The sequence below is a fragment of the Lynx canadensis genome, chromosome B1, assembly GCF_007474595.2.
Source record: "Lynx canadensis isolate LIC74 chromosome B1, mLynCan4.pri.v2, whole genome shotgun sequence".
Lineage (NCBI taxonomy): Eukaryota > Metazoa > Chordata > Mammalia > Carnivora > Felidae > Lynx > Lynx canadensis.
The window spans coordinates 15,868,009-15,882,471 of NC_044306.2; the positions used below are offsets into that span (position 1 = coordinate 15,868,009).

Consider the following 14,463-nt stretch of genomic DNA (forward strand, 5'->3'; position numbering starts at 1 on the left):
CAGGCTGTGCAGTGTTAGTGTGGAGCCCGATGTGGGGCTCGAACTTACAAATCAAGATCATGACCTGAGCTAAAATCAAGAGTTGGATGCTTAACCAACTGAGCCACCCAGGTGCCCCCATCACCACAGAAGTTCTACTGGGTAGCACTGCCTATACCCATTCCCAGGCTGGTCTTCTCTTTTCCTTTATCTATATGCTGATAAATCTTCAAATTTCCATCTACAGAACCTCTCTGCTCTACTTACTACTGCTTACTCAGTATTTTTATTTGAGTATCTTAAAGGCATTTCCAAATGAAAATGTGCAAATCAGGGGTGCCTGGGTGGCTCAGTCAGTTAAGCACCCAACTTTGCTGAGGTCATGATCTCACAGTTCATGGGTTTGAGCCCCACATCGGGCTCTGTGCTGGCAGCTCAGAGCCTGGAGCCTGCTTCAGATTCTGTGTCTTCCTCTCTCTGCCCCTTCCCTGCTCACGCTCTCTGTCTCAAAAAAATAAACATTAAAAATTGTTTTTAAAAAATGTGCAAATCAAAGTACCACATAACTGGTCATCCTCTTAGTTTCTTAGTCTGAGTGAATGATATCATCACCCATCCATATGTCATAAACCTAGAAGTCATCTTTGTTCATTCCTTCTTCATCGTATACAATGACTAGTCCATTATCATCACAAAGTTTGACCTTCACAATATATCTCAACTTTGTTCTCTTTCTCTAAACCACCATCTTCCACCACTAGTCTCTCTTGAACTATGGTAATAGCTTAATTGGTCTCCTTATATCGACGCCTGCCCCTGTTTGATATATTTTTCATACTGACGTCATATGATTAAAAAAACATGCAGATATCCTCATGTCACCTCCATGCTTAAAACTCTTCATTGTCTTTTCATTGTTCTTAGACATGAAATCTACAAGGTCCTGCTTGCTCTGGTCCCTGTTACTGTCTTCAGCCTTATGTCTTGCTGTTCTGCTCCCTCTTGTTGTAGTCTAGCCACACTAATGTTTCTATTTCCTCAACTCACCGTGATTCATCCTGCCTCATATTCTTTGCCTGTTTTGCTGATTCTTCTTGGAATGCTACCCTACTTTCAATCTCACTCTGTCTAGGTAGCTCCTACTTATCTTTATATTTTATCTTGAGTTTCTCTTCTCTGATCACAACCCCACTTCCCCTGATTCTGGGTAAGTGAGACAACTCCTGAGTTTTTATCAGTAGAGAAGGATATACTCTGAAGGAAGTCTTAATCACCAGAGGTAGGTCTTGAGTCATTCAACAAACTGTGTTTTGAATGCCGTTATGTGTTAGGTACAGCTGTGCAATGAAAAAAAGTGTCTCTGACCTCAAGGAGATCCTAGTCTAACAAGGAGACAGGTAGACACACATACAAACTTAGAGTACCATTCGATAAATGCAGTGAGCGTTGCATGTTCAGGGTTTAGTCGTGGCACAGATGTGCAGAACAGTCCGCTCTACCTGGAACAGGTGGTCCAGAAAGACTTTTTCTTTAGAGTAGCAGAGTTGAGTTGGAACAATCGAGTGGCTCTCATTTCCTTCTGGGCTTGTCAGGTGGATGTGGGTAGATGGTACCACATGTCCACAAAGAAGACAGTTGTGGAATGGCCTCCTGTGTATAAGCCATGTCAAGGGAGATACTGTGCTGGTGCTTGGCATGTAATGAAGAGACAAGGCTTGATAGGAAGACAGGAGCCAATACTAAAGATGCCTGTAAGCTATCCTAAGAAGTTTCGACTTAATCCTGTGGAGCAGTGGTTCTTAAACTATAGTGTGTGTCACAGTTACCTGGAGGGCTTGTTACAATGCAGATTCCTGGACCCTACCCCAAAGTTTCTGATGTGGGGCTCGATCTCACAAACTGTGAGATCATGACCTGAGCCAAAAAAAAAAAAAAAAAATCAAGAGTTGGATGCTTAACCAACTGAGCCAGCCAGGTGCCCTAAGATCTGTAACTTCTACCATGTAAAGGAATGGCAAAAACATAGTCATCTGCACCCTGGAAGAGGGCTTTCACCAGGACCTGGCCATGCCAGTACCCTCATCTTGAATTACCAGTCTCCAGGGGTATGAGAAGAAATTTCTGTTGTTGATAGCCACCTAGTCTGTGGTGTTTGTTATAGGTGCCTGAATGAACTAAGACACTGGTCAAGTATAGGAATTCTAAGTAATATGGGGACACGGGCTAAACTTTCCCTACAGTTTGGTGGGAATAAGTCCAGTATTTCAGCTCCCTTTTTAAAGCCTTCTTTTCTGTTCTGAATCCTGGAATGTTATTAAGAATAGTTAAGGTGATGCAAGAGTGATAATTCCTCAGTTGACTACAACAAAGGATGTGATGTTGATTTGAGTCTGCTAGAAACTGCTAAATATAAATAGTACACCCTTGGGAGTGATGCTCATAGTATAGATGGGGAGGCTTTGGTCAAGTTGTTCATCTTCTTTAGGGTATAAGTAAACAGTTTCAAAATCGAATATATCAAGCAGAACTGTAGAAGAACTTCAGAACATATTACATGTGTATATGGACACAGAATTGCTGATAAGAACCATAATGGTTTCCATTAGGAATTATTTTAAAAGATAATATGTACCTTCTTTGTCTGATTTGGTATTTAAAGGTGTCTCTGCCTGAAAGAGGGTAGCTAATTTGTAGACTCTAATGGACTTCTAAGGGTCCTTTCTTGTGCTTTTGTGTGATCTGATTTTTGAGCATTGCTGTAATCTGATACAAATGGCTCCTAATTTCTGAATTGCCTGACCTTAGAAGATGCCCCAGCCCATTGCCACAGCGGCCCTCCTGCTGTGAGTACAGCAGCCTCTAGCGCCTGCTATCCCTTGGCCAGCATCCTGCCAGGCCCCCTGGCCCCCACCCGTTCTCGGCCTCAAAGGGTGAAGGGCTCAGGGCACGCCCCGTACTCTCTCTGTAGTCTCCCAACACTGTAGGAGTCCTTCCACCTCCGTACCCCAAGAAAACTTTAATCATCGCATATTCTAACACCCACATTTACACAAATGAAGTTCAGGCTCAGCGATAGTAAGCAACATACCCTGTGTAACTAGAACTAGTTAGTCATACACAGATTTGGAACTTCAACTCGGGTCTCCTAATTTTTACTCCTGGTCTCTTCCCACCGTGCTGCTTATTCACAAAGGTAGATGTTATGAAAGTCCTGGTAGAAGCTTACAAATTATTGGGCCAGATCTGTGTTCTAAGTATGTGTCTTGTACCTGTTCAACTCATGGCCCCAATTTGGGAGCAGGACTCTCCTGGTAATTTATTGTGTGGATATAGTTGATATGACATTATTACTTTAAAAACATATCGCGGGGCGCCTGGGTGGCGCAGTCGGTTAAGCGTCCGACTTCAGCCAGGTCACGATCTCGCGGTCCGTGAGTTCGAGCCCCGCGTCGGGCTCTGGGCTCATGGCTCAGAGCCTGGAGCCTGTTTCCGATTCTGTGTCTCCCTCTCTCTCTGCCCCTCCCCTGTTCATGCTCTGTCTCTCTCTGTCCCAAAAATAAATAAACGTTGAAAAAAAAAAAAAAAAAACAAACATATCGCAAGCCTGTTGGAGGACCTTAAGCCAAAGGAAGTACTACAAGTTTCAGTACTTGAGACATTTAAAGGGAGGAAGTAGAAAGTGTGCTGTAAGCATGTCTGACCAGGCTGGGCAAGGTCAAACTACAAGATCTCTGTAGTCTTCTCCCATGATAATGTGAGTGGTTCTGCCATCAGCTCCTGCCATGATTTCTGCTTACTCCTCAAGTACTCTTTCTACTAAAGTGGAGTGACACTTCAGACTATGAAATCCGGGTGTTCGGTATGATAAGAAAATCCCATTTGTTCTTTTTGAAAAAGAACATACTGGCCTCAAGTTGAAAAGTAAGATAAATATGTATATATATATATATATATGTATTGATTGATTGTTCGTTTGTTCTCGGGCAGCTTTTGAGGTGGTTTTCAGATAATTTTGAAGAAGTTTGTGATGATTAGTAACTGCTGAGAACTGGTGTCAGTTTCATGTTAAGAAATCAAGCACCATTTTTCATTTTGAAACTTGACCAGTCCCTAGGTAAATACATACCTGTTTCTTGAACCCACCTCTCAAGGGAGTTTCTTAAAACTTGTATTTACGGGGTGCTGGGGTGGCTCAGTCAGTTAAGTGTCTGACTTTGGCTCAGGTCATGATCTCACGGTTCGTGAGTTGGAGCCCTGTGTCAGGCTGTGTGCTGACAGCTCAGAGCCTGGAGCCTGCTTCGGATTCTGTGTTTCCCTCTCTCTCTGCCCCTTCCCCAAAATAAATAAACATTAAAAAAAAGAAAGAAAGAAAGAAAGAAAGAAAAAAACCTTGCATTTAAGGGCACCTGGGTGGCTCAGTTGGTTAAGTGATTGACTTTGGCTCACGTCATGATCTCAGGGTTTGTGAGTTTGAGTCCTGAGTTGGGCTGTGTGCTGACAGCTCAGAGCCTGGGTCCTGCTTCGCATTCTGTGTCTCCCTTTCTCTCTGCCCCTCCCCTGGTTGTTTTCTCTCTCTCTCTCTCAAAAACAAACTTAAAAAAAAAACAAAAAAACTTGTATTTACATGTACAGTGGAGACTCAAAGGATTGTTCATCTGTGGACACAAGTTGAGGAATAGAGGCCCAACATTTTCCAGTGAGGAGCTCCCTTAATTCTTTATGTTGAGGGCCTGGGGGGGCATGAGGAGGCCTGTTCATCCTGGGAAGGAGAACCACATCCTGGGGAGTCAGGGGAAGGGGTGAGTGTGCAGCCTTGTCTACTTTACTGTCACAGAGTTTATACCTCTATATTAGTACTTCTCTGTAGGGTGGAGGTGCAAGGCACAGTTTTGTCCCCCAGGGTGCCTAGGGCATTTGATCATGTCCAGCGACCTTACTGGTTGTCCCGTCTGGGGGAAGGGATGCTACTGGCATCTAGTGGTAGAGGCCAAGAATGCTGCTCTACACAGGACAGCCCCCACAAGACAAATTTACCCAGCCCCAAATGTCTCTCGGGTCCAGGATGAGAAACCCTGCTCTGTTATCCCCTGAATCCCCCAATCAACCTGCTGAGAGTGCTGCTGTTAGGAGATGCCTTGGGATTTGGTAGCGTGCCGGGACAGGAGAAACAATATTCTGCTCCCGACATTAGCTAGTACCTGAAAAAATAAAATGGTGCCATTTTAATCCATTTATGCTTGTGCTATTTCTGGAGTCGTTAGTTTGCACTGTAAATGACTGCACTCTCTCCTTTGCCTCCTTAGGAATAGTGCTTAATAGTTCTCCCTGGTGTTTGTATTTTACTGTAAGACACTCTCACTTGCTTAAGGAAGAACTATATCATGGGCAGAAGGTTTAAAGCAAAAAGCAGTGCTACGCTGTTGTCCATAGGTCTACTGTAATGTCTCTGTAGCCAAAATTGTTCACCTAACGTCTAAGCCAAATTTCTCTTTGAGCAAAGAACCCAGTGAACCCGTTTTCTTTTGTTCTGACTTCACTAAAATCTGGACTTTCCAGAAGGAAGAACAGTAAATATTCATAACTAATTGCTTTAGAATACTCTGTCACTTGTATATCCATCTTGGCACCAGTTTAAAAGAGCCGCTACCAACCATTGTTTCACCCGTCACTGTTTATCTCCCTGGCTTTCTTTTTTAAGCTAGATCAAACAGTTGTGTGATTAACCGATTTGTAACGATGCACAGCATGCAGCTAACGCTCTACAGAGAAGCAGCTACATGAATCTGATTTGAGCGGGGCCACAGCGTATTGTCGCGAACCCACTTGCCTATACTTTTCTTGGCCTGGATATTTCCGGGCTGAATGGGTTTTCAGGTCACAAAGCATATTCATCTGCATCGCGGATTTACAAGGATTTTTGTGCAACAGACACATGGGCTGCATGAGGTCCATGTTAGTCATTTAGCCCTGAACGTGGCATTGGTTTTCTGAGGCAAAAATAAACAGAATTTTCTAAGCAACAAGCTGCTGTTGAATTTGTTAGCAACAAGCTTTGTGATCAGACAATGGCATTGTATCGCCCTTTAACAAACAAGAACGTATTCACGTGAGCAGGCGACATTCAAGTAGAACATAAAAATATTCTTCTCAGCCCTGCAGCTGGGTTTCAGATGGTTTGTTCTCCTTCTTTCTTCCTTCTCTTTGGAGTTTGCTTCTAGTTTTTGTGCTTTTAGAAAGGCTTTTATGTTTTCTTAGGAGAAGAATGTGGTTGTTGATAAATGTGTCAGTTTCTTGCTATATATGTCTCTTTAGTAGCCTATTTTAACCCCAAATTAAAATTGTGGTATAGATTTATTTTATAAAAGGAAGTTCTTTAGTTCCCAAACTTAAGAGTATTTTAAATATGTATCAAATTGAGACTTTAAAGATACGTGTTTTAAAAATGAAAACTTTTTTTCTGAAAATGTGACTGTCCCAAGCATGTATTTCTTTAGGCACACACACAAAGCATCCTAGTTTGTGACAGACTAATTTGGGGAAAGACTTACATTTACCTTTATCTTCCCACTAAGGGGACTCTGCCACTAAGGGGACTCAAATATTATTTAAGTATTTGATGATGATGATGATGATGATGAAGAATGTTGAGTTACTGAGTTCTTTGGTTAGGGCCTGTCAGCCAAGCGTAGGACAAGTTGAGAAACTATTACTGAAGTCAAATGAAAATATCCCCTCAGCACACATACAGAAAAGTCATCCTGTAATATCAGACAGACCCTCTGGAACAAGGCCGTCTGTTGACCTGAAGTCTACCTGTTACCCTCTGTGCTAAGTACTGGCAAAAGCTGCTTCTGAAAGATCACATGTTTTGTGGTACTCTTCTAGGTCTTTTCAGTTACTTGTTCAGCCTGCCTTGGTACTGTTTCAGGCATTTGCACACATTGACTGAGTGGAACATGGGAGAGGTAATGGTGATCGTCCTAGGGAATTGATGGTCTCTGCTAAGTTCTACAGAACGTTACTTAGACTCCACATTAAGAGGCACCAAGAAGCAGTACACAGACTCCCTTCTTTTATTGTGGGTACTTCTGATCTAAGCCAAGCACATTATGACCCACCTCCAGAAGGCTGATCTGACCTGCCTAGGAATATTTATATCTATCAAGTGCTCACCTTGGCCCTGAACATGGCCCTGAACATTGCCTAAAACAATCTCACTGTTTCCGAAGGGAGCTTGCTCTTGTGCTTTCCACAGGGGATTTCATACTCCCCTCGCTTTCCACAGGCCTCTGACCACTCACCCTTTTTATTTACCTCACTCTCAGCAGATAACCTTACTCACTACTTTGGGGAAACAGAGACCATGTGAGGGGAACCGCTCCAGCTTCCAGGCACCAGAATACAAACTTGCTTTATGTACACCTTCTCTTCTGTCTTCCATGTTACTGTAGTGGCCTTTTTCCAAAGCTGATCTATTTGCTTGTCTTCTGGATGCCACTCCCCATCTGTCACCTCACCTCTCTCTCCTCTCTCTCTCTTAACTCTTAACTCTCTCTCTCTTAAATGAGCATTAAAACCAGCTCATCTCTCCCCCATTAAAAACGACAGCAACAACAAGCCTTCCTTCAACCCACCCCTGCCTTTATGTTGTGTATGCAAAGCCAGTCCATTTTCCACAAGGAAATGACTAAATGCTTAGTCATGTTTAAAAATCAATTTTGTGTAAGTTTTTTTGCTTTTACTTGAAATTATATAATGCCAACATAAGGAAACATGCCATCGTAAATGTTTTTAAATTAAACCTTAAAAAATTCTTGCTGAGACCACATAACTCCTAAGTGTCAGAGCCCGGATTCTAATGTAAGTCTGATTCCAGACTCTACTGAAAACTTTCCACTGTATTTGACATGGAGGTCACTAGTGATCTTGGCAACGGCAGATTTGGTGGAGAGGAGGAGTAGAAACCATGTTGTTGGAGTAAACTGAAGAATGGGAGGTGAGAATGCTATTTCTCTCCTTTAGGGCCCAAGTTCTAGAGAAGCATAATACCTGAAACATAGTAAGCACTTAGCAAAATGTTAGCTATTTTGTTGTTGACCTCTCAGTAATACTGGACACAGCTCACTTGTTCCTTCAGCAAACATTTGGTGAGCTCCACTGTGTTACCAGGCATTGTTATAGGTGCTGGAGATACAGTAGTATATAAATAAACAAAATGCCGACCTTCAGAGGATCTACTTACACGATAAATAAGTCAAATAGAAGTGTGATGATACGTGCTATGGGGAAAGTAAAGCAGAGAGGGAGAAAGGCAGTGTTATAGGGTGGGGGTTGCTGTTAGAAATAGGGTGCCCAGGGAGGCGCTTCCCTGAGACCTGAACTGAGGGTCTGAAGGAGGTAGGAGTGAGCCATGCAGATCCGTGGGGGATGGAAGGGTCACGCTGAGAGGAGGCATAAAACAGCCCTGAGCAGGGAACCACCCAGGGTGGTCAGGAAGCTAGTTACCACAGACCATGTGTTACGTGATTCCATTACATGAAGTCTCCAGAATGGGCAAATCCATAGAGGAAGCCCCATAAAGATGCCTAGGGCTGAGAGGGTTGGGATGACTAATGGGTACCTCGCTTCTTTTGGGGGTGATGAAAGTATTCAAAAAAGTGTGGTGATGGTGGCATAGTCTGTAAATACGCTAAATGCAGTTAAATTTACACTTTAACTAGAATTGTATGTGAAGTATATCTCAATAAAGCTGTTATTTTAAAAAGGAGGGAACCGCAAGGAAGCTGGTGTGGCTGTCTGTGGAGAATAGGAGGGGGCGAGCCTGGAGAGTGTCGGGCCTTAGAACCCCTTAAAGGTGCTTTGCCTTTTGCTGCAGGTGAAATGGGGGTCTGGGGGAGGTTTCTGAGCACAGGAATGATGTGATTGAGTTGATGTTTTTTTGTTTTTTGTTTTTAATTTTTTTAATGTTTGTTTATTTGTGAGAGAGAGAGACAGAGTATGAGTGGGGAAGGGGCAGAGAGAGGGAGACACAGAATCAGAAGCAGGCTCCCAGGCTCCGAGCTGTCAGTGCAGAGTCCGATGCAGGGCTCGAACGCACAAACCGTGAGATCATGACCTGAGTGGAAGTCGGATGCTTAACCGACTGAGCCTCCCAGGTGCCCCTGGGTTGATGTTTTAATAGGTTTGCCTTGGCTGCTGTGCTGAGATAAAGACTGGAGGGGAGGTGAAGGTGGAAGCGTGCTGACCAGTTAGGAGGCCCTGCAGTAACAGACAAGAAATACTGTTTCTCCTGTTTTGCTGACATTCTTTCTCCATAAACCGCACTCTCACATTTACCTTCTGTCTCTCCTTCACCAGCCCCTTTGCCAGCTTCTTTTCTTCTTTCTCGCCATTAAATGTAGGGTTTATTTAGATTATGTACTGGGACCATTTTAGTTCTTCCTGGGTTGTCTCTACTCCCGTGACTTCAGCTACCGTCAAGTGCTGAACGCTTCTGAACTCCACACCTTATGTCTCTGCTTAGGTAGCCAAATGCCTTTAATTTGCCTGTTGTCTGCTGTGTAACAAACCACCCTAAAGTGCAGTGTCTTAAACAGCAGGTACTTCTTCTGCACCCGAATTGGCGGTTTTAGCAGGTTCGGCAGGAGTGGCTCTTCTCTCTTGACTGTGGCTGGACGGTTCACCTTTAGGATGGTGTATGCACATGGAGCCAGGGTGCCACTGGATGTGGGCTGAGGTCCTAGCCAGGGCTGTGGTCTTGGGGGGGCCTCTCCGTGGAGATGTCTCCATTGACCACTCAGGCGTCCTCAAAGCATGGAGGCCTCATGGCTGCTGGATGACTTTACCAAGCAGCTCAGGGCTCCAGGTCAGTGGCCTTTTACAGTCTAGCTTTAGAAGTCATCACCTCACTTACTCCATAATCACAAACCCACCCAGATTCGAGAAAAGGGAGCACATATCTTACTTCTCAGAGGGAGATTGTCGAAGTGACACAGTAAAAAGAGTAAGTAAGATGAAAGACCTTATCGTGACCACCTTTGGCAAATATCATCTGCCACATCATAAACCTGCTTTTCCTGTAATGTTCCCTGGTTCATAATTGGCCCCACCACCTCCATGGCTGCTCGTGGCAGAAACTTGGGAGCCATCTTTGATACGTCTGTTTTCTTTACCTTGCTCAGCCACTGTCCTCTTTGCTGTCCGCTCAGTCACAGGTCCTGTTCTCTATAAATCATTCTCAGATGCTTCCAGCCTTCTCTCCTGCCATTGCCATGACCTGGGTTTAGGCCACCATCTCCCTCCTTGGCTACTCCAACTGGTTTCTCTACCTGCAGTCTTTTACCTTCGATTATTTTTTTTATCCTTCCTGTATAACCTTTAAAAAATATAAATCCATTTATGACCTACTCTTGCTTAAAACCCATTAGAAGCCGCTCAGTGCTATTGAACTGAAGGCTGAAGTTATTTCTATGGGATAAACAGCTTTAGGTCGTCTGGCTCCTGCCTCCTCCAGATTCACTTTGGATCTCTAGCTTCCCTTGCACCTGCTGCATGGGCCCTTGCAGTTCCTCCAAAGCTCTCTCTTTCCTGCTTCAGGGCATTCGCTTTCATATTTGCTGCTCCCTCTGTCTGCCACACTCCACTCCTTTTTCATTTTGTTTGAATGTAATTTGCTTAGGGAAACCTGGCTTAGAAGCGTTGGTTAAGCAGCTCAAGGGTACCTACACGTTTTCTTTATAGCCCATATTATGCTTGTAATTGCTAATCCTATCTTTGGATTTCTGCCTTGCTAGAAATCCACGAGATTTAACAATTGGTCTTGAGTCCCGAATGCCTCGTCAGTGCCTGACACAGAGCACTCACTGCATGCTTATGAATGGCTCTGTGTACATTACACATACATGTAAAGATATTTAAATACACATACACACGTGCACATTGTGAGTATATATATACAGAGGAGAGGGTTTTTTTTGTTAATGTTTTATCCTTGAGTAGGATTTTTCAGTGGTATATGTACAAATTATATTTAGAAATTAATGGTGTTTCTCTTTGAGAGTATATATACATATGTGTGTAGCATGAACAATACCCACTGTTCAAAATGTACCACATCAGACACCAATCTTTTCAGTGTTGTTATGTTCCCCTTTTCATACCTTGTCCTCTGACTGGGTCCTGTCCATCCATCCCATTCAAGGTAAAGAAACTGCTGCAATGAAAGCTGATCTCCTAAGGGCCAGGAATATGAAAAGGTACATTAACCAACTGACTGTGGCTAAGAAGCAGTGTGAGAAGAGAATCCGAATCCTGGGAGGCCCTGCCTATGACCAGCAAGAGGATGGGGCCTTGGATGAGGGAGAAGGGCCTCAAAGCCAGAAGGTAGAACTTTGCAGTTTCTTGTTTTGACCATTTCATGTTTATCATAAACATTCATGTAATCTCCCATCCAATATTTTAGCTTTTTGGTATTTAACATAAAGCATTTGTTCCAGAACAGAGACTCACATGTTTGCTTTTACATGTCAAAGAGCTGTATTACTTGGTGTCCTTGACTTCTGTGAAGGGTGATAGGTATGAGAGATAGGCACGGGGTGTGTGTGTGTGTGTGTGTGTGTGTGTGTGTGCATGCCCATGTGTATTTTCCTGTCCCAGGGGCACATGCTTACATTTGCAAGGGCCCAGTCAAGTTACCCACTACCAGTTGGAAAGAAATAACCACCTGTGGAATGGAAAGTATCTTGTGGTTATTTTACTTAGCTCTCACCACAACTCTATGAAATTTGAATCTCTCTATATTTCCATTTAAAGGTTAAGAAACAGAGTTGGTTTAAGTAAATTACCTAAGGCCAGGTGGGAAGAGGCAGAACTAGATATAAACCCAGATCTAGTTGCTACACAGTCTGAGTGCTTTCTCACTAAGCCATAACATATCAGCGACTATTTTTTGAACAAAACTTTGGACTGTCTGATACTGAGTCCTGAAATCATGGAGCTTAGGAAAGTGTCCTAGCCCTACCTCAGCACCAGCTGTATACTCTGAAGGACCCAAGCTTGTCTTCTAAGACTGAGAGAACACTAGGATTGAAGGAAACAGCAGTGGGACTCCCGGAAGGGCTTGCTTTTACCACTTGGGAACAGGACTTCAGGGCAAACTCCAAACTCCTCTTTTGAAAGAAGGCACTTAGTCACAAAGAGGCCACCATCAGTATTAAGTTAACTCTGGCTACAGCCTCTGACCTCACCTATTTGGATTTTTAGTCTCTTGATCTTTTCCTCTTCAGTTCTTGGTCTGACTTCAGATTCTTATCTATGATTTTTCCCTTCCTCGTATTCCAGTGATGAGCTTTGACCTTTTTTTCTTGTACATGGCCCAGTATTCATTAGAGCTTCTTCAGGATAGTGTATGTTCGACCTTGAACCAACTCTAACACAAGCCAGAGTTCTTCCGCAATATCTTACATAAGTGGCACAAATGAAGCCCTGAATAGCTCTTGTTTTATAGAGGCGTCCCCTCACCACTGGAGATCTGTTTGTTTTGCTGTTAGCAAATATGCCTTTCTGTAGTTTTGGCTTTGTTGTACTAAGTGAAAATTTCACCTTTTGGTGAACGTTGAAGAGAGAGTGGATTTGGCAGGTTGAATGTTGTCTTTCTTCCTCTTTCTTGTCACCCTCTGGACTCTAATAGATTTCCAGGCACATTTCTCATAGAAGAGGTTCTCTTCATTTGTCCCATGTATTTATTTATTCATTCAACAGACATTTATTGTGGGTCCACAGTCTCTCAGTTGCAGTGCAAGGTACTAGGATCCAAAAGGAATAAGATGGAGTCTCTTCTTGCAAAGAGTCCCATATAATTATAAAATAGAAAGGTAAGTGATCCAGTAAAAATGGGAGATATACACCTAGAAGAAGCACTTGATGGTTTGCTACCTAGTCAAAAGATGATGTGGTTTTAGATCTTATGGTAAAGGAAAACCTTGGGAAACATAAAAGAAGCTCATTTTAGGAGAGCTGAAAGTGATGTCAGTATACATTACCTGGCAGTATTTAGTAGAAGTAGGCTTAATCTGGTTTTACCTCCACTTTGACTTGTCTCTCCAGATACTTAGGAAAGGCACAACCCATTGCTGGTGCAACAGTTTAACCTCAGAGGAAAATCATTTCTGTTAGACTTCAGGCTGGAAGCCTCAGATAATATTACAGAATTCTAATGTTTATAATGGTTTGCTATTCTAAAGGTAAGACTGGTTAATTTGGGGCCGTACATGGGTAGAATGGTTTTGCTATAACCTAATCATATTTAATCCAGAGGAATCGCCACCTAACTTTATTTCAGAACTTAGTCTTCAAAATTAGATGAATCCCTCAATTAAAAGAAAGTGATCAAGTAAATAAATAATAGGAAAGAATTATATGCCCTCTACAAGAAACTAAATATGAAGGCAAAGATTGGTTGAAAGTGAAAGGAGGAGAAAAGGCATGCTGTGTAAACACAAAGCATAAGAAATATAAAGTAGCTAATGTTAGCATCAGACGAAATAGACACTAGGACAAGGAATATAACCAGGGGTGAGGAACATTTCATTCTGATAGAGGGGTCAATTCATCACGAAGGCATGATAATCCTAAATGTAAATATGTATGCAATCAGTGAGACCTTTAAAATACGTGAAGTACAAACTGACAGAACTGAAAGGAGGAAAAAAGATCCACAATTATAATTGGAAGTGTTCACACCTCTCCCTCAGTAATTGATAAAAAAAGAAACAAAAAACCAGAATATAGAAAATGTAAACACTAGTACAACTAATGGGAACTAGTACAACTAATGGACATTTCTAGAACGTTCCACCTAACATCAACAGAATACTCATTTTTTTCAAGCATATATTGAACATTCACCAAGAAAGACTATACTGCTGGGCAATAAAACAAATCCCGACAGATTAAAAAGGTTTAAAATTATACAGACTGTATTCTCTGACCAAGTGGATTTGGAAAGATCTGGAAAATTCTCAAATATTTGAAGAATTAAACAACATAATAAAGCTTGAATCAAGAAATCAGAAGGGAAATTAGGAACTAGTTTGAATGGAATGAAAGTGAAAATATAACATCTTAATACTTGTGGGATACAGTTAAAGCAGTACTTGTAAGGAAACACTCATGCTTATATTAAAAAAGAAGAAAGGTCGGGGCATCTGGGTGGCTGTTGGTTAAGTGTACAACTCTTAATCTCAGCTCAGGTCATGGCTTCACAGTTTGCGAGAAGGAGAAAGAAGGGCGAGGAGGAGGAGAAGGGTCTAAAATCAGTGTTCTTCCCCCTTAAGAAGCTACAAATGAAAACTAAAATGACTAGAAAAGAGGAAATAATATAACAACAGAAATCAGTGAAATAGACAACAGAAAAACAATAGGGAAAAATAAAACAAAAGGTAGTTCTTTGAAAAAATGATTATACACTCTAGTTTGACAAAAAGA

At 42.4% G+C, this 14,463-nt stretch overlaps 1 protein-coding gene across 1 annotated transcript in view; it reads left to right on the plus strand.

The window, feature by feature from the left end:
• SNX25 (sorting nexin 25) overlaps positions 1–14,463 on the plus strand; it is a 131,210-nt gene that overhangs the window by 75,511 nt on the left and 41,236 nt on the right. Inside the window, exon 7 of the mRNA XM_030312132.1 lies at positions 11,180–11,361. Within this exon, the coding sequence (XP_030167992.1) occupies positions 11,180–11,361 (182 nt within the window). The remainder of the gene's footprint in view (positions 1–11,179; positions 11,362–14,463) is intronic.